Here is a 20,163-nt window from a genome sequence, read left to right as displayed (position 1 = left end):
AAATTTGATTCAGTTTGCATTTAAAGACGATCACACCTAATTCACACTTCCCAAAACAATATGAGAACCGAAACGCAGCCCTCCTTTGGAACCTACTTCTCTGAATTTTGCAATGTAGCAAAATAATATGCACAAGAATACTGGGGTAATGCGGAAATAAAAACACACATATGAAAATAATATACAGAAATGCACTGTATCAGAGAAATCAATTTGCAAAAATATGTGTACAGTCCTACCTTGGATTCTGAACGCCTTGCAAATCAAACGTTTGCGCTCGCGAACGCCGCAAACCCGGAAGTGAGTGTTCCAGTTTGGAAACGTTCTTTGGAACCCAAATGTCCAACTTGGCTTCCGTTTTAGTGCAGGAAGCTCCTGCAGCCAATTGGAAGCTGCATCTTGGTTATCGAACGTTTTCGGAAGTCAAACGGATTCCGTTCGACAACCAAGGTACAACTGTATTAGGCACGACTGCATACGAATGTGTTATAAGGTATATTACAAGAAATTCGCACCAAAATGCTGATTAGTTTTCATAGGGCTTCACAGGAAAGAAACAGCAACTGATGTGGAAATGTGGAGAGCTATACTTAAGATTAGAGGGACGCAGGTGGCGCTGTGGGTTAAACCACTGAGCCTAGGACTTGCCAATCAGAAGGTCAGCAGTTCGAATCCCCGCAGCAGGGTGAGCTCCTGTCTGCTCCTGCCAACCTAGCAGTTCGAAAGCACGTCAAAGTGCAAGTAGATAAATAGGTACCGCTCTGGCGGGAAGGTAAACGGCGTTTCTGTGTACTGCTCTGGTTTGCCAGAAGCAGCTTAGTCATGCTGGCCACATCACCCGGAAGCTGTACGCCGGCTCCCTTGGCCAATAAAGCGAGATGAGCGTCACAACCCCAGAGTCGGCCACGACTGGACCTCATGGTCAGGGGTCCCTTTTACCTTTACCTATACTTAAGATTGGGAAAATGAAAAATCGAGAGAAACCAAAATGGACAGACTGGCCCATCTCTCCCTTCCACAAGGATGTTCTCCCTGTGGCCTGAACTTTGCTCAAAAGGAGCTGCCAGCATTGTGTCCCACCCCTTTCCTGAGGAAGGCTGATGTTTGCTAGATGAGGCTTTGCTTTCACTTTCACTCCAGGAGAACGTGAGAAGAAAAGCTAATGAACCAGCTCCAAGATGGTGAGTGGGGTGCAGAGAAAGGGCATGTCAGAGGGGGAACCACCCTTTCTTCATGGGGGAGAGGGGTGGTGCTTCTGGTTCAGCCTTAAGATGTGCTGTTGATCCCCAGCACTGAGCTGTTGCTTTATCATCATCAGGAAAAGTGACAGCATCTTTCTTGAAGTGTGATGCAGTTCACTCCTAAGGAAAGGATCGGCTCTTAACGGCCTCGTTTTAGCTGGCACAGCCCCTATTTAATGCCCCTCTCCTTAGCAGAGCACTGCCCCTGTTTTGCCTTGTGGGAAAATCATGTTGTTGACTTCTCAAAAGCTTTGTGAATCTGCGTAAGAGTTTCTCTAGGATAGAATCTTCCTCTCCATCCCATGTTCCGTGACATCACCTACACGGTTGAAAGTTTGGCTATTCTGAAGTAAGTCCCATTGTTAAATGGGGCTTGCAGGGTATGGGAAAGCAGCCTAAAGATTATTTGGGGAAAGTAGAAGAGCCTTTGCTCTCTGGAAGCCAGGTGAGCAGAAGGCAGATTGAGATCTCCCAGGAGTTATTGTGTCAAATTGGCAAGTGTTGATGACTCCAGTTTTCTAACAGGATCTTTTCTAACTGTAAAACTTACCTGACCCCAAGTTAAAGGTAAAGGGACCCCTGACCATTAGGTCCAGTCGTGGCCGACTCTGGGGTTGCAGCACTCATCTTGCTTTACTGGCCGAGGGAGCTGGCGTACAGCTTCCAGGTCATGTGCCCAGCATGACTAAGCCGCTTCTGGCGAACCAGAGCAGCACACGGAAACGCCGTTTACCTTCCCGCCGGAGTGGTACCTATTTATCTACTTGCACTTTGACGTGCTTTCGAACTGCTAGGTTGGCTGGAGCAGGGACCGAGCAACGGGAGCTCACCCCGTCACGGTGATTCGAACCACCAACCTTCTGATCGACAAGTCCTAAGCTCTGTGGTTTAACCCACAGCGCCACCCGCATCCCCTGACCCCAAGTTAGGAGGCTGAAAAAGGACACAGGGGTTTGGGGGTGGAGAACTAGGAGTGGGTTTTGGGCAAAAATACTTTTGATCTTGGTCCTGGTACTGATCATAAATTCCTTAGCCGAGAATGTGCTCTGAGGTTTACCATTCCTTAATTTTTAGTGCTGAGTCTTCTATGTTTTATGTGTTTAATATGTCTGGATTACCTGTGTTTTATTATAATAATAATAATAATAATAATAATAATAATAATAATAATAATAATAATTTATTATTTATACCCCGCCCATCTGGCTAGGCCTCCCCAGCCACTCTGGGCGGCTTCCATAGAAACCAAAAATACAGTAAAATATCACACGTTAAAAACTTCCCTGAACAGGGCTGCCTTAAGATGTCTTCTGAATGTCAGGTAGTTGTTTATCGCTTTGACATCTGCTGGAAGGGCGTTCCACAGGGCAGACGCCACTACCGAGAAGGCCCTCTGCCTGGTTCCCTGTAGCTTGGCTTCTCGCAATGAGGAAACCACCAGAAGGCCCTCGGCACTGGACCTCAGCGTCCGGGCAGAATGATGGGGGGGGGGAACGCTCCTTCAGCTATACTGGACTGAGGCCGTTTAGGGCTTTAAAGGTCAGCACCAACACTTTGAATTGTGCTCGGAAATGTACTGGGAGCCAATGTAGGTCTTTCAAGACCGGTGTTATATGGTCTCGGCGGCCGCCCCCAGTCACCAGTCTATCTGCCGCATTCTGGATTAGTTGTAGTTTCCGAGTCACCTTCAAAGGTAGCCCCACGTAGAGTGCATTGGAGTAGTCCAAGCGGGAGATAACCAGAGCATGCACCACTCTGGAGCGACAGTCCGCAGGCAGATAGGGTCTCAGCCTACGTACCAGATGGAGCTGGTAAACAGCTGCCCTGGACACAGATTTGACCTGTGCCTCCATGGACAGCTGTGAGTCCAAAATGACTCCCAGGCAGCGCACCTGGTCCTTCAGGGGCACAGTTACCCCATTCAGGACCAGGGAATCCTCCACACCTGCCCGCCTCCTGTCCCCCCAAAACAGTACTTCTGTCTTGTCAGGATTCAACCTCAATCTGTTAGCCGCCATCCATCCTCCAACCGCCTCCAGACACTCACACAGGACCTTCACTGCCCTCACTGTTTCTGATTTAAAAGAGGTAGAGCTGGGTATCATTCGCATACTGATGAACACCCAGCCCAAACCTCCTGATGATCTCTCCCAGCGGCTGCATGTAAATGTTGAAAAGCATGGGGGAGAGGACAGAACCCTGAGGCACCCCACAAGTGAGAGCCCAGGGGTCTGAACACTCATCCCCCACCACCACTTTCTGAACACGGCCCAGGAGGAAGGAGCGGAACCACTGTATGACAGTGCCCCCAGCTCCCAGCCCCTCAAGACGGTCCAGAAGGATGTTATGGTCGATGGTATCAAACGCCGCTGAGAGATCCAGCAGAACTAGGAAACAGCTCTCACCTTTGTCCCTAGCCCGCCAGAGATCATCAACCAGTGCGACCAAGGCAGTTTCAGTCCCATGATGAGGCCTGAATCCCGACTGGAAGGGATAAAAATGGTCCGCTTCTTCCAGGCGTGCCTGGAGTTGTTCGGCAACCGCTCGCTCAATCACCTTGCCCAAGAATGGAAGATTTGAGACTGGGCGATTGTTGGCCATCGTGGCCGCATCTAAAGATGGCTTTTTAAGAAGCGGTTTAATAATCGCCTCTTTCAGCGGGTCTGGGAAGGCTCCCTCACGGAGGGAAGCATTCACCACCCCACAAAGCCCATCGCCCAGTCCTTCCCGGCTAGCTTTTATAAGCCAGGATGGGCAAGGATCCAGAAGACAGGTGGTTGGTTTCACTCGTCCAAGCAGCCTGTCCACATCCTCGGAGGTAACAGATTGCAATTGATCCCACTCAACTTGACTAGGCAGAACTCTAGCACTCTCCCACCCCGGCCCTGCTCCCACAGTGGAGTCGACTTCTTCCCGAATCGGAGCGATTTTATCTGCAAAAAAACTTTGCAAAATCATTGCAGGAGAACATGTGGCCCGTACTGGGCCCCGATGTTGCAGGTGGTGCCGCTAAATTGTGAACCACCTGAAAAAGTCTCCTGCTGTTGTTTTCTGCAGATGCAATAGAGGCGGGGAAGAAATTCTTCTTCGCCGTCGCTATCGCCACTTGGTGGGCTCGACGTTGAGCTCTAACCTGTGTCCAGTCAGATTCGGAATGAGTTATCCGCCACCGGCACTCTAGCCGTCTCAACGATTGTTTCATTGCCCTCAGATCCGTGGAATACCACGGGGCTGTCCGGGCTCCATGCAATCGGAGAGGGCACTTCGGAGCCAAACAGTCAATAGCCCTGGTTAACTCCACATTCCAGCGGGCCACCAGGGAATCAGCTGAAAGGCCATCAACATGGGATTAAGCATCCCCTACCACTCTCTGGAAACCATTTGGATCCATTTAGTGCCGGGGGCGGACCATCGGAATTGGTCCCACCTCCCTGCAGAGGGGATGGGTCGCAGAGAAGTGATCTGACCATGGCACTTCTTTCGTTTCGCTTTTACTTAGTGTCAGATCACCAACATCCATAGAGGTAAACACCAGGTCCAAGGCATGTCCGCGGCTATGGGTTGGGTCAGACTTATTCAGGGACAGCCCCATGGAGGCCATGCTTTCCACGAAGTCCCGAGCGGCCCCTTGTAAGGTCGTGTCGGCATGGATGTTAAAATCCCCTAGGATGACCAAGCTAGGTGTCTCCAGGAGAACATCCGCCACGACCTGAAGCAGCTCGGGCAGGGAATCCTTGGTGCAGCGGGGAGGTACACCAAAAGGAATCCTGTACTGCCCCTATTGCCCAACTTCCAGAACATGCACTCGGAAAACTGGGTCTTCCCAATAGGACGCCTGGTGCAAACTAATGACTTCCTAAAAATCACTGCAACCCCCCCTCCCTGCCCACATGACCTGGGTTGCTATGCGTAAGAGAAACCTGGTGGACAAGCAGCGGCAAGGACAGGCCCATCTGCTTTATCCAACCAAGTCTCTGTTACACATGCCAGGTCAAGTCCTCCATCCATGATCAAGTCATGGATGGCAGTGGTCTTATGAATCATTGACCTGGCATTGCACAGCAGCACCTTCAGGTCATGTTGGTATCCCTTGCTGATTCTAGTATCCATCCAGTCAGGACCAGGTCCTCAGAAAACGACTAAACCTGCCCCCTCTGTAATGACATGGTCTAGTCTTAGCGTAACTCCTCCTCCTACCCGTGATCACTGAGATCGGTTGTCCCAGTGCATCCCCCCCCTGTGGAACATGCCCCAGCCATTTTGTGGGCTGGGGCCCACTCCCCGGCAGCCCTGACCCCTCCCCCTAAGAACAAAATAACACCTTAAACAAACAAACAAAACCAATAAAACAGTACAAACAAAAAATGTAAAAATTACAAAAACATCAAAATAAAAAAATAATTCCCCAAGCCCAACCAAACATCCATCCCACCCCCACCCCTCACATACAAAAAATCCAAAAGAAAATTTTTTAAACATTTTAAAAACACTCTGTGCCCCTCCGGCAGTAACAACTGTCCTAGTGAGGCCTGTAAGGCCCTGCCCCAGGCCAGGTGGTAAGTGGCAGGAAGGAGCAGGGCCCTCAGGCACTCACTCAGGGGAGTCTTCCTGGGCAGTGGCAGCAAGCAGCAAGCAGTCCTTGTGAGGCTTCAGGCCCCGCCCCAGGCCAGATGGTAAGTGGCAAGAGCAGGGCCCTCAGGCACTCACTCAGGGGAGTCTTCCTGGGCAGCGGCAGCAAGCAGCAAGCAGTCCTTGTGAGGCTTCAGGCCCCGCCCCAAGCCAGATGGTAAGTGGCAAGAGCAGGGCCCTCAGGCACTCACTCAGGGGAGTCTTCCTGGGCAGCGGCAGCAAGCAGCAAGCAGTCCTTGTGAGGCTTCAGGCCCCGCCCCAGGCCAGATGGTAAGTGGCAAGAGCAGGGCCCTCAGGCACTCACTCAGGGGAGTCTTCCTGGGCAGCGGCAGCAAGCAGCAAGCAGTCCTAGTGAGGCTTCAGGCCCCGCCCCAGGCCAGATGGTAAGTGGCAAGAGCAGGGCCCTCAGGCACTCACTCAGGGGAGTCTTCCTGGGCAGCGGCAGCAAGCAGCAAGCAGTCCTAGTGAGGCTTCAGGCCCCGCCCCAGGCCAGGTGGTAAGTGGCAGGAAGGAGCAGGGCCCTCAGGCACTCACTCAGGGGAGTCTTCCTGGGCAGCGGCAGCAAGCAGCAAGCAGTCCTAGTGAGGCTTCAGGCCCCGCCCCAGGCCAGGTGGTAAGTGGCAGGAAGGAGCAGGGCCCTCAGGCACTCACTCAGGGGAGTCCTCCCGGGCAGCGGCAGCAAGCAGCAAGCAGTCCTTGTGAGGCTTCAGGCCCCGCCCCAGGCCAGATGGTAAGTGGCAAGAGCAGGGCCCTCAGGCACTCACTCAGGGGAGTCCTCCCGGGCAGCGGCAGCAAGCAGCAAGCAGTCCTAGTGAGGCTTCAGGCCCCGCCCCAGGCCAGATGGTAAGTGGCAAGAGCAGGGCCCTCTCTTTTATGGTTTTTATTGTCTAAATTAAGCCAATAAAGGATGGATGGATGGATGGATGGATGAATGAATATTAGTATATAAATGCAGTTTATACTAGCACAGAAGATGGGGGTAGACTCTCGAAACCTTAGCTGGGGCTCTGTGCAGTGTTGTCGTCTCCACCCAGGGCCCGAGAAGGCTATGCTCTTAAAACAAATTCTCATTTCAAACAACGGATACATAAAATTCTACCTTTAAAATACATTCGAAGCACCTTCCCCCCCCAAAAAAAAATAATTCTGGGCATTCTGGCATTATCCCTCAGAGAGTTATGAAGTACAATGAGGCGAGGAGAGAATGTGCTTCAAATGTGCTTTAAAACTATAGCATGTATGCAGCCGATATAAACAGTTTCCATTAAAATGTGAGTTTTCTTTATGATGGTTGGGATGATTTTGAGGCTGAGTTTGAGGCTATTGGATCGAGAATGTGATGAGCTTATTTTTTGCACTTTCCTCCCCACTCCACAGAGTTTTCCCGTTGCTGCTGCTTGGACCAATATTGAAGGCCTCAGTGAGGGAAAGAGGTTTTTAATCCAAGGCTTTGTCGGACCATACACGAAAAGGTTTGTAAAGCCTGCTGGTCACGTTTGATTCCCTTTGTTTTTTGGGAGCTGTTTCTGCCCCATGCATCTCTTCCTCTCAGAACCGGCCCTTCTTCCTCTGTGACAAAATCATGAATGTGGGGTGATGCATGCAGTCTGTCAGGGTAGTGAAGCTGCTGTGTTCTGCTGTTGAATCTTCTTGAGTTCATTTAGGAATAATTTACAAAAATAGTACTCCATAAAGAAATGCTGATTTAAAATAAAATTTAAAAAAGTTTGAAAAGCGTTGTTGCTGATTTGAATGTGTTACTGTGGGGCTTATTTTGCCGCTTGATTTCGTTGCCATTCGTTGTTGCAATAGACCACCACAAAAAAGACACAACAAACAAATAAAAGTATCATAGAACTGTAGAGTTGGAAGGGACCACGAGAGTCATCTAGTCTACCCCCTGCAATGCAGGAATATTTGTTCAGTGTGAGGCTCGAATCCACAACCCTGAGATTAAGAGTCTCATGGTCTACTGGCTGAGCTAAATAATCATTTTGAGGTATTCAGCAGACACACACACCCTGAAAACTAATAACGGCCCCTTGCACTGTCAGTTTGCCTTTCTTGGTGCAGAAAGTGCAGTGGTACCTCGGGTTAAGTATTTAATTCGTTCCGGAGGTCCGTTCTTAACCTGAAACTGTTCTTAACTTAAAGCACCACTTTAGCTAATGGGGCCTCCCGCTGCTGCCGTGCCACCGGAGCACGATTTCTGTACTCACCCTGAAGCAAAGTTCTTAACCTGAAGCACTATTTCTGGGTTAGCGGCGTCTGTAACCTGAAGCGTATGTAACCCGAGGTACCACTGTATTAATCTGATGTGTAGAGATCTTTCCTATTTTAATTAATTCAAGAGGATTTTGAAAGCTTCTCTGTGTGAAAGAAACAAGCAAGAAGGTTCATGATGTTTGATTATTAACTTCAGAGAAGCTAGTACAGCTAGTTTAAACTGGTTCTCTTATCTCTTGCTGTGAAGGTCATGCTGACTATAAAAGTAGGGCCAGAAGGAGCCTGGACTTCACTTTCACTTTCTCTTTCTATCTCTTTTCCTTTTGGTGTGGAGTTCTGTATACTGTATAGTGTTAAGGTTTAGACATCATAAGGTATCATACGTTTAAGTTAAGTCTGGTGCAACTGGATTTCTTAGGCACAGTGCCAATCCTGAATGTATTGGATTTGTGACCATTATGCTCATCTGCCTTCAGTAGCAGTAAAGCTCTGCTGGATGAAATACTAATAGCCTCTGGTCTATTTTTAGGGAATCCTGCAACATGTTTAAATTTTTACTCTGCTAACTATATGTTATGTACTAAGCCTGGAGTATATTTCACTGTACATTGGGGTTCTGCTCTGGATCAATATTAAATAGAATTCTATGACATGCATATCACACACTGTAACTCTTCAATAAGCTATAAAGTGTTAAATATTGCAACAGAACAGAAGCACACAAACCAAGTTTCTTGGAACCTGGCTTGCATTTTCTCAGTGGCCAGAGCAAATCTTGAGACTTGGATGTTGATGAATATGTCTTCCCCTGGAAATATATATATATATATATTGCTGGTTTTGCGTTGTTAAAGCTGAGAGCCAGTGAGCATCTTATCACAGAGGTGTATTGGACTGCAGGGGCCTGATTCAAGCTGTTCCCTCAGCTCTCTGTTTTGTCAAGCAAAGAACCGGGAATTGGGGATAAGGATCTGGGAACGAACTTCAGCCTGTTATTCGTTGGAGGGTTAATTCAGAGAACTGGCAAAACAACATCAAAAAAAGAAAAAAAAAAGATTAAAAACAAATATTACATACTTATCATATAATACTCCCCCCCCCACACCTGCAGCTTTCTTCCGCCGCAATTTGACTTCTTTGAATCTCTATTTCCGCCTTTATCTTTGCATTCTCCAAATGTATCATTCTTTGTATTTCTTTTATCTCTTCTCTTTTCCAATTCATAGATACACTTTACATTTTTATTCTAGGCATATTAGCATATCTTTCTTAGAACAAGATTTTAACATATACTCTTCGAAACATTTCCATTTTTTTAAATTTTTGATTTGACTGATATCTTACGATTGAGGTTAGCCTTGCCAGTTCTAAATATTCATTTAATTTGCAAATCCACTCCTCTTTTGAGGGCAAGATTTGAGATTTCTATTTAGAAGCAATCACTACCCTGGTTGCCGTAGTTGGATATAGAAAAAATCTTTCTTTCTTTCTTGTGGCATAGCTTTCCCTATCCAGCCTAGGAGATATACCTCTGGCTTTCTAACAATTGGGATTTTCAACATTTTCTTTAATTCCTCATGTATTACTCCCCAAAATTTCTTAATCTCCTTACAACCCCACCACATGTGTATTGTTGTTCCTGTTTCTTTGTCCGCTTGGCCTTTTCAGTTAATTTCCCTCTGCAATCGGCCACTCTCTCCTTCCTCACAGTGCTTCTACCCTTCTCACATTTCAGATTTGCTGTGAATTTCCTGTGTGCCAATGGCGACATTGCCTTCCACTTCAATCCACGATTCGATATGCTAAACCCGAAGGTTGTGTGCAACACGCAGATGAAAAGTAAAAAACGGCTCTGGGAGTCCTGGAAGAGTGACGAAGTCTTCTGGGGGGAAGAGGAAATTGCCCCCAGCATGCCTTTCAAGCAGAACAATTCTTTTGAGATGACCATCAATGTTGAGAGTGGCTGCTATCAGGTGCGGTGGGACTGGGGTGGTGAGGCAGGTTACTCCATTTGATAGCAAGCAACCTGGAGTGGCGTGGGTGGCGCTGTGGCCTAAACCACAGAGCCTAGGACTTGCTACATATTGCAGAAGTGTTTCGCATCAGTAACGACTTTTGCACCACACTTTCCAAGCTCAGGTCCAGGATTTAAATCTCTTTGTCTGAGCATTCTATTCCTCTTCCTCTTTTTGGGGTGTGTCCCGTTCTTTCCCTGGGAAAACCTGAGTTTTGCTGCTGAATCAGAGCAAATGGCAAATCCGGGGGGAAATTGATTGCCGTTTTCTCCGATTCAAAGGTAAAACATGGGTTTGCCCAGCGAAAGCACAGGGACCAAAAAAAGAGAAAGTATGGCACAAAGGGAATTCTGGAGGAGCCCCCAGTCTGCACCAATTATGCCTGATTCACTGAAATATCACACATCACAGTATCAATATGGGTTTTCACATGTGCTAGCTATACAAGTAACAGATCCTGCAAATCCAGTCAAATGTTACCATCATATTGCCATAGTATTAATAGACTGGCTCCTGAATCCAAAAGAACCAATCATGGCTCAGATCACAACCCCTGTTTTTCATATTTAGCTAATACCTAAGGGACTGTGGGCTAAACCACAGAGCCTAGGACTTGCCAATCAGAAGGTTGGCAGTTCAAATCCCCGCAACAGGGTGAGCTCCCGTTGCTCGGTCCCTGCTCCTGCCCACGTAGTAGTTCGAAAGCACGTCAAAGTGCAAATAGATAAATAGGTACCTCTCTGGCGGGAAGGTAAACGGCGTTTCCGTGCGCTGCTCTGGTTTGCCAGAAGCAGCTTAGTCATGTTGGCCACATGACCCGGAAGCTGTATGCCGGCTCCCTTGGCCAATAAAGCGAGATGAGCGCCACAACCCCAGAGTTGGTCACGACTGGACCTAATGGTCGGGGGTCCCTTTACCTTTTTAACCTGGAGTGTCAGCTGGAAAAGGAAAGGCTGAGGAGGAGAGGAAGACTCTCCTATATTCCTGGAACCAGAAATGTTTTAGGATTTAACCAATCCCCAGATGCAGCAGTTGCTGAGACTAGCTGAGTCGCTAAGCAAACAAAGCAGGGATATGCGCCATTAGCAGAGACTCTGTATCAGGCAGCAGAGGGATGGGGTCCCTTCTCCATCTCTGTGTCAGTTAGCAGAGTTGCACTTAGGATCTCAGCTTGCCTGAGGTGAGCTAGGGAAAAAAGGTGTCAGTTTGTAAGAGGCGGCAAGCTGGAGAAAGGCAGGGATCAGAGCACCATGTGGGCTGGCAGCTTGAATCCAGAATCGTGGCCATGAGAGAAGTAGGACTCATCGTAGGCTCAGGATGAATATACTTGTAAATAAACCATCTATTATAAAGACACCACAGTCTTCGCTGTGTCTCGTTCCCAAAGGAAACACGAACCCTGCCGGGACCCCTGGAGTCCCGCACTGGTGTTTAGATTGGGGTGGCGTGCAACAATGCTGGGTAAATAACCGAGGAGAAATATAGGGGTTTGCTTTTTTAAATTATTATTTGTTTAAGCCATAAAATTTATATGCTGCTTGATTTTGGGGGGGAAAGCCTCAAAGCAGTTTATTTAAGGGTCTAGAACTAACCAGCCAATCAGAATTCAAGTTACCTCAGCATGGATTGTGTCAGGGCTTGTCCACACGTAACTTGGCTCCACACTTTCTAGGTGCAGGTCCAGATGGCTGTTGTTGTTGTTGTTTATCCACCCCCCCCACCAGGAAAAACCAGTGTTTTACCATTAATTGGAGCAAAATGCAACCCACAGAAAACCCTATTGCTGTTTGCTCTGATTCAGCGGTAAAGAGTGGTTTTTGCCAGAGGAAAGCAGCAGGAGGAGAAGAAATGTGGGATAAGCCCTTAGTGTGAATGTGTAGGCTGGCAGCGAAGTGAGAGTGTGTCCCTGTGGGTAAAATACTGTCTTATTCAGTACTGTGGGAGTCAAGCTACTGGCTTAAAAGTAAATATTAGGCATAGCTGTCAACTTTTCCCTTTTCTTGCGAGGAATCCTATTCGGAATAAGGGAATTTCCCTTAAAAAAAGGGGAAACGTTGACAGCTATGATAATAGGGTTAGTGAGTTTGCCTCACCACAACTCGGCTTCCCTACCTAGCCAAAATCTTGTTTCTGACTCACCCACACACCTTTCTCAGGCTTGGGCTAAAACAAATGACATCAGTTATTCTTAATTAAATTTCTCAGTTGCTTTATCTTGCTCAGGGCAACCCAAAGCATCTTACAACCAGTCTAACTTCTGAGCTCTAAGCAGCGAAATATTCAGAATTGTTTTCTTGATACGGTATTCAAATCTGTGTGAGGTATTATCCAAACAAAGGCAGGGGCTGAGGGGGTAGAACGTTGGGGAAGTGGCAGTTGGAAAGTGACAGTTGTGTTGCTTTTTTAAAAAAGTGTAAAGCTGTAGAAAAGAAAGAAAACGCTCCATCTAGTGGTGGAAGCAAAGAGCATAGAGAAAACAAAACCTGGGTAGAAATAAGGCTAAAACAGAGCAAGGATCTGCTCCTTTGTTTTAGGGTGGAAGATTTACACATAGAACAAGAGAGCTTTCCAAACTGTGTGTCACAGCACATCAGTGCGTCTGCCGCAGTGTGTAGGCGTATCGTGCGAATGCTCCCTGCGCTCCTCCCGGGGCTGAAAAGGGGTTAGTTTAACCTCCGGTTTGTTAGTAAAGCTGAATTACCGTGTCACAGAATGATTCATGTCTAAAAAGTGTGTCGCCAACATGAAAAGTTTGGAAAGCTCTGAGGTAGAAGCTTAGCCCCCCCCCCCGAGGCTGTAAACCTCTGTAGCATGGGTAGGCAAACTAAGACCCAGGGGCCGGATCCGGCCCAATCACCTCAACCTGGCCCGCGGACGGTCAGGGAATCGGTGTGTTTTTATATGAGTAGAATGTGTGCTTTTATTTAAAATGCATCTCTGGGTTATTTGTGGGGGCTGCCTGGTGTTTTTACATGAGTAGAATGTGTGCTTTTATTTAAAATGAATCTCTTGGTTATTTGTGGGGGCTGCCTGGTGTTTTTACATGAGTAGAATGTGTGCTTTTATTTAAAATGCATCTCTGGGTTATTTGTGGGGAACAGGAATTTGTTCATCCCCCCCCCAAGGTCTGAGGAACAGTGGACCGGCCCCCCTGATGAAAAAGTTTGCTGACCCCTATGTGTAGTGTAACCTGCGCTGATTATCTAAACGGCAGAAAGGAAGGGCAAAAACATGTTAAATTAAGTAGAAAACATTTACATTACTCTGGAATAAGCTTCGGTGAAATAGCTGACAGTCAGATATATCCCACGAGAACTTACATTGTATAAAGCCTGGTAGTCTTTGAAACACCTGAAGCCTTCTTGTCCCTGCCAGCTGGTAATTGAATGCTTGTTTCATTTTTCCTGTAGGTGTATGTCAATGGAAATCACTTTTTGGAGTACAAGCACCGTGTTCCCCTCAAAGAAATCCAGACCTTGGAGGTCAAAGGTGATGTCTCAGTGAACCGCTTTGAATTTTCTGAGATTAAAGTGAGTTGGTTTTTCTCGTCTTTCGTCCTTAGCTTAAACTTGCCAGTGTGGTTTATGGGGCATCTAACCTGGGAAGGTAAACGGCATTTCCGTGTGCGACTCTGGCTCGCCAGATGCAGCTTTGTCACGCTGGCCACGTGACCCGGAAGTGTCTCCGGACGGCGCTGGCCCCTGGCCTCTTAAGTGAGATGGGCGCACAACCCCAGAGTCTGTCAAGACTGGCCCGTACGGGGAGGGGTACCTTTGCCTTTACCTTTACCTTCACCTGGGAAACAGCCATTTGTCAAAGAGATGAGGCTCCCCAAAAATAATTTGAGGAATCATAGAATCATAGAGTTGGAAGAGACCACAAGGGCCATCGAGTCCAACCCCCTGCCAAGCAGGAAACACCATCAGAGCACTCCTGACATATGGTTGTCAAGCCTCTGCATAAAGACCTCCAAAGAAGGAGACTCCACCACACTCCTTGGCAGCAAATTCCACTGTCAAACAGCTCTTACTGTCAGGAAGTTCTTCCTAATGTTTAGGTGGAATCTTCTTTTTACCTCACCTTTTTACCTGCAAAATTCTGGACGAGATATTAATGATTTCTGGGTGAATGCCTGATTTCTGCTTTTAAGTGATTCAGCACAGAGTTGGAAAAGATGGATGAGACCGCATAGCAGTTTCAGGTCTCTGAGGATGAAAAGTTGAAACAAGAAAACAGTTATGATGCAAGTGGCTGGATTTCTAAAGCTTAGTCCCCACTATCTGAAGCCATGCACTTTTCAACATCTGCTCTCATCCCCTGGTATCTATATTTTTGTGTTCCAGGCTCCACCCCCTTACAGCCCTCCTAATTCTGGTGACATCACATATAACAAAGTAAGTCAGTCCCCTGCGTTTATGTGTACTTCTCTCCCAATAATGGATGGAACTGGTAAAGATTTTTCAGTAAGCTCAATTCTGCCAATCAGTTTATAATTTTTTTTTTAAAGTCCTCATGAAGATTCATTAGCAGTTTAATTGAATTCATTGTGATATGCATATGTGTGTACAGTTTTGCCTAATGGGATTTTCTTTTTGCAAAGCAACTTCCCCTAATAGAATGCATTCTTGTGTTGTTGTTTTTAAAAATATACTATATGCATCTTTGTACACATTATTTGGCTTGGAAACTGCACTGCAATATTGGAAAACTGACTTTCAAAGGATGCCCGTGTTTTGGTTTGCGTACTCTTTAGCAAACTGTGAATTAGGGAGGTTCACTTCGTAAGTGCAAACTGAAACAGATTTCTCCCCCATGCCAGCCAATACAGTGTATTGCACCTCTGCCTTCCATCATAACACAGCCTGCAGGGCTTTACCATGATGTCCAAAGGCATATTTCCCCCTAAAAGGTCACTACCTCTGCTGGCTAACAAAAATTTAGGATTCTTTTGGGTTTGTTCAGAGCAATTATCCTTAAAAAACAAACAAAAAACTTTGGTTTTACTCAACTTTTAATGCCATATGTACTGAGCACTGTAAGGGACGCGGGTGGTGCTGTCGGTTAAACCACAGAGCCTAGGACTTGCCGATCAGAAAGTCGCCGGTTCGAATCCCCACGACGGGGTGAGCTCCCGTTGCTCAGTCCCTGCTCCTGCCAACCTAGCAGTTCGAAAGCATATATACTGTACTTCTGGTTTGCCAGAAGCGGCTTAGTCATGCTGGCCACATGACCTGGAAACTGTATGCTGGCTCCCTCAGCCAATAAAGTAAGATGAGCGCTGCAACCCCAGAGTCGGCCACGACTGGACCTAATGGTCAGGGGTCCCTTTACTCTTTACCTTTATTGAGCACTGCAAAAAAAGTAAGCAGTCACCCCAGCCTCTTTATGGTTGGGCAAGCTTTGACCCCGTTTCCTTTATGGCAGTCTTCCATAAGCCCACCTAGGTTGGTGATAACCTGGCATTGACTTCATTCTGTGCTTTTCTTTTCTTTTGTCTCTGCCACTCAGCAGGAAGAGAAGTGTGCCCCAGAAGCAAAGTCAACCAAATAGTGAAGACCCAAGATGAGCCTGCGTGATCCTTTGGAAAACGGAAGTCCTGGCTGGTTGGGTAAAGGGATGGGTGCTCTTTTCCTGACCTCACTGAGAATAGAATTCAGCTGTTATGTGTCGAATGAAGCAAAATTAAGTAGCGTCATAAAAACCAGTAGTTAGCAAAATATTTGCATGTTTTCTATACTGTACTTTGTTATTGTTGGCTGTTGTAAGGGCAATGGGAGATTGCAAAACGGCAAAGCTTGGGGAATAAACATTGTAAACTCAAGGCCCTTCAACAGTCACCACCAAAGCTTTGTTACCAGCAGATCCTGCTAGCCGCCCTCAATACATTTCCTGGAAATCCTTTGTTAGGCAAATGTTTGCAAACAAATCCACAATTTCCATTGATGTCTTTGGGAATCGGTTATCTCTGTCCCCTCCTGCCATGGTTTGTTCCTAAAATGGCTGCAGCCAACCAGCTAAAGGGAAGCAAAGCAAAAAACAGATTTGGCCAATCTCTCCCCCCACTCCCTTTCCCCACGGTTTCTGTCCAAAAATGGATGCCACTGACCAGCCAAGCACAACAAATGAGGAAGTGGACAAACTCTGGCTCTTTGGATATCTGAATCTGTGGAGTGTATAGCGAGGTTTGGGCACAATTATTTATGTTTGGATAAGTGAACTGGCAGATAGTGAGCAGGTGGACAGCAGGACCTGCATGTACTTTATGCTGCTTGTGTTTATGCTGGCTTTTAGGTTGCTTTTTTGTCCTGAATGGTAATTCCATTTTAATATTCTTCTGCTTTAATTTGTCATGTTTAATTTGTCATGTTTAATTTGTTAACCACCCACAAAGGTGGTATAGAACTGAAACAAACAAGCTTGGAAATTTGAAATATATAAATAAAAGTGCTATATAAATAACAGTAAAGCGAAAGGTGCGATCCTTTAGGAATTATTGCATTACTTTTATGTGATTTCTCTAAAATGCACGTTACATTAGGGTCAATCCTCCTTATGCCCAGGCACAACCAGGAGCACACTTTAAGACTGCCACTTGTGCATTGGCAGCTGTAAGGGTTCCAAGTGGTTGCTCGAGAGCAAGCAGGCAATTACCTGCCTACTCAGTAGTAAAGCCTTGCTTTAGCTGCAAAAATAAACTTTGTCTGTCCAGAGCGCCACTCTATCGTGGCTGGCTCATTCACTGTCAGTATCCGTGAGTGGGCGGTTCTTAAACTTTCCCCAGCAAAGCAATTTCTTGACGCCCAGTTTGTGCCTCCCCTCTCTGCGCGGAAGCTTACTGCGCAAGGAGGGTGTGGGTAACGGAGGGCCCCTCTCCTCCCCGCTTTGCCCAGACAAGGTGTCCTGGCACCACCTAGCCTCCTCCGAGCCCTGCAGTTCCTCTCCAATGTAGGTGTGGTTACTCTCCTCCGTTGGAGAGGAGCTGCTTCCCACGATCCTTGGAGGTTCTCTATAATCCATTCGGCTTTTCCTTTCTCCCTCCTGAACCGATGGCAGTTCCCTGACAGGAGCCATGTCAAGTGTCGGGCTGGTGGACGTGGTTTGGGGGAGGAAATGGGACCAGCAGCCAGCCAAATATGGCCTGCAGATTGGAGGTTGCTTTACACCATAAAAGATCAAACAGAGACTTTTGATGATATTAAGGTTGGCGGAGACCATTTTCAGCCCACATGCCAGGGGTGGATACAGCCTTAGGCAAAAGCGGGCACAGCGGGAATTTAATGTTTGCCGTCCTCCGGTAGGCTAGTTTCTGAACAAGCACACACCTGTGCTGTCCCTCCAGGCAAGCAAGTAGCATTATCGGAGTTCAGGGAATCATTCCAGCCAGACAAAACACTTAAGAAGCGTTCATAACGGGGCTGGTGAGAGATGTGGGGGTGTGGCTGGGTTTTTCAGAAGCAGGTCGGGCAAAATTTGAACCTGCTGAGTCTACCATGATATAATCAAAAATGCAAACACAACATGCTGGCTAATAACTATTAGTGAATATATAATTGGTTATGATGTCATTCAAAATATATGAATAAGCCACTTATATATCATACAACACATCTCACAAAATATACATGTAACTACAAGTTGTTATATATATCAGAGTCAAACAAGGAATCAAACAAATCAATGAATAGCAAGGAATCCCAAGCCGTCTCTCAAAGGAAGATACCGTATCTCACAAAAGTCTCAAAGGAAGACGTCTCTCAGAAGTCTCAAAAGGATAGTATATCCGGAATAGTTCAACTGTTTCAGAATAAAGTCTTCATCAGCTGGAAATAGAATACAAGTCATTGCAAGCAATGAATGACAACAAAAATGAGCAACCTGCCTGTAAGTTATACAGCAGAACAAAATATGTAAAGAGGTACATACCGAATAATTATCAATTAAATATTCATACTAGTAAGGATCATGCTAGTGGATCAGGGCTCACTGGATAGTGTCGCTGCTGTTGCTTGCAACACAAATGCGTAGGACATATAAAGTTGACCACAAGCGTCTCAAATAACAATTAATTGCAGGCAATATAAAGTAACTTAGAGCAGTGTTTTTCAACATTTTTTGGGCAAAGGGACACTTGTTTCATGAAAAAAATCACGAGGCACACCACCATTAGAAAATGTTAAAAAAATTAACTCTGTGCCTCTATTGACTATATATAAAGTAATTCTCTTGAATAGGAATCAAATAAACACAAAGAAAGTATTTTATAATTACTTTATTATGAAATAGTAAGTAAACAGAAATATGAAAAATTATAAAATACTTTATTTTTAAATCTTTCGAATTTTTCAATTTTTCCCACGGCACACCAGGCAACACTAGTGTGCCGCGGAACAGTGGTTGAAAAACACTGACTTAGAGGAACAGTATGTCAATTCTGGCACCACAATGCAAAGACAACCCATAAAGTGACAGACTTAAAACAGAACAGACTTGGATGGTTTTGAAATAGTATTTAAAATAGTATTACGGATTTTACGTAAAATAGATTTTAAATAAAACAATTGAAGTCGAGTTCTGAATTCAACCCCCCCCCCCCAGGATATGTGGATTCAAACAAATAAACGGGTTTCTTGTTGATGCAATAGCTGCTCAAAATCTCGCCCAACCCCACGTTTCTTCTGGTTTACCCATAGTACTGTAAATAATAAATCTGTATCCAAATGGTGATGTGTGATGAAGTGTTCAACCAGAGGTGCCTTCATGAGGCTGTCAGGGACAAGACATATTCTATGGTGACCCCATATATTTGGAATTAATCTGCCCAAGCCCCCACTTTGGACCCTGTAGACTCATTGTTTGGTTTCCCCTGAATGATTTTATGGCAGACCTGATGGACTGGATGGGTTGATCCTGGTCGCAAGGATGTGGAATAGCTGCCTGGGAGCTAGATTGGTGTGTGTCTGTATCCAGAGCTGTAGAAGTGACTGTCAGTGTTATCTTTGACAATAAAGACTTACGGTAACTCAAAGGTGCAATCCTTTGAGTGCAAAGTGCCCTTGGCGCTTCCCCTGCTAGCCTGGCCAATGGACAGGAATGTTAGGAAGTGTGGAGAAATACTGTATACAGTGGTACCTCGGGTTAAGTACTTAATTCATGCTGGAGGTCAATTCTTAACCTGAAACTGTTCTTAACCTGAAGCACAACTTTAGCTAATGGGGCCTCCTGCTGCCACTGCGCTGCCGGAGCACGATTTCTGTTCTCACCCTGAAGCAAAGTTCTTAAACCGAGGTACTATTTCTGGGTTAGCGGAGTCTGTAACCTGAAGCGTATGTAACCCGAGGTACCACTGTATATGTATCTCTCTGTGTATGTTTGCAAACACGTTAGAAAGGAAAAGGTTGTTCCCCACACCCACACATGTAGGGCGACTGGAAATAATCAATCAATCTGGAAATAAATTAAAAGTTCAGTTCATAAGAATTTTGGGTTATGAGGTTCCACTGCTTCCAACTATATTTTTATTGAATTATTTGGGAGGCTCAGTAAAGAAATAACACAAAGAAAGGATTTTTTTCTTCTTTGCTAGCAATGGCCGGAATCTTCTAGGCCGGTAAATGAAGAGGAAAAACAGCCCCAAAGGTCAAAGAATGTCAAAATATGGGGCAATATAGCAGTGTCCTTCATTTCCAATAGGTTGAACCAACCCTAGCTCTTTTTATAAGTGAAGAATTCACAAAAACTATGGCCCAATGGGTTGTGTTTCCGAGCACAATTCAAAGTGCTGGTGTTGACCTTTAAAGCCCTAAACGGCCTTGGCCCAGTATACCTGAAGGAGCGTCTCCACCCCCATCGTTCTGCCCGGACGCTCAGGTCCAGCGCCGAGGACCTTCTGGCGATTCCCTCATTGCGAGAAGCAAAGCTACAGGGAACCAGGCAGAGGGCCTCATCAGTGGTGGCGCCTGCCCTGTGGAACGCCCTCCCACCAGATGTCAAAGCGATAAATAACTACTTGACATTCAGAAGACATCTTAAGGCAGCCCTGTTCAGGGAAATTT

At 46.3% G+C, this 20,163-nt stretch overlaps 1 protein-coding gene and 1 long non-coding RNA gene across 7 annotated transcripts; one reads left to right on the top strand and one right to left on the bottom strand.

The window, feature by feature from the left end:
• Positions 1 to 1,059: 1,059 nt before the first annotated feature.
• Positions 1,060 to 16,577, top strand: LOC310851745 (galectin-5-like). Of its 6 annotated transcripts, none has more exons than XM_083754417.1 (6): positions 1,068 to 1,181; positions 7,248 to 7,342; positions 9,832 to 10,069; positions 13,522 to 13,641; positions 14,455 to 14,505; positions 15,623 to 16,577. In XM_083754417.1, exons 1-6 carry the CDS (start codon positions 1,179 to 1,181, stop codon positions 15,659 to 15,661), a joined length of 546 nt encoding a protein of 181 aa, XP_083610543.1. In that variant the 5' UTR covers positions 1,068 to 1,178; the 3' UTR covers positions 15,662 to 16,577. The 6 variants fall into 6 exon arrangements, 5 of the variants coding, with proteins under 5 accessions (XP_083610544.1, XP_083610543.1, XP_083610542.1 ...); XM_083754416.1 differs by having other exon boundaries at positions 1,069 to 1,181; positions 15,620 to 16,577; XM_083754419.1 differs by lacking the exon at positions 1,068 to 1,181 and adding an exon at positions 1,325 to 1,590 and having other exon boundaries at positions 15,620 to 16,577.
• Positions 9,894 to 11,291, bottom strand: LOC310851875. Its single transcript, XR_014567905.1, has 2 exons — positions 11,038 to 11,291; positions 9,894 to 10,122 (listed from the first exon to the last, which is right to left on the bottom strand). It is a non-coding gene; the product is annotated as an uncharacterized lncRNA (long non-coding RNA).
• Positions 16,578 to 20,163: the final 3,586 nt, after the last annotated feature.

This window comes from Podarcis gaigeae, assembly GCF_964106915.1.
Source record: "Podarcis gaigeae genome assembly, chromosome: 8".
Classification (NCBI taxonomy): Eukaryota; Metazoa; Chordata; class Lepidosauria; order Squamata; family Lacertidae; genus Podarcis; species Podarcis gaigeae.
Note: the sequence above shows the minus strand (reverse complement) of the source record. Positions and strands in the feature narration are given on the sequence as shown.

What these genes read in the sequence shown, in the direction of transcription:
- LOC310851745 (XM_083754416.1), top strand. An exon ending in TTGAGAGTGGCTGCTATCAG is followed by an intron (nt 10,070 to 13,521) that starts GTGCGGTGGGAC and finishes TTTTTCCTGTAG; the next exon opens with GTGTATGTCAATGGAAATCA. An exon ending in GTGACATCACATATAACAAA is followed by an intron (nt 14,506 to 15,619) that starts GTAAGTCAGTCC and finishes TCTGCCACTCAG; the next exon opens with CAGGAAGAGAAGTGTGCCCC.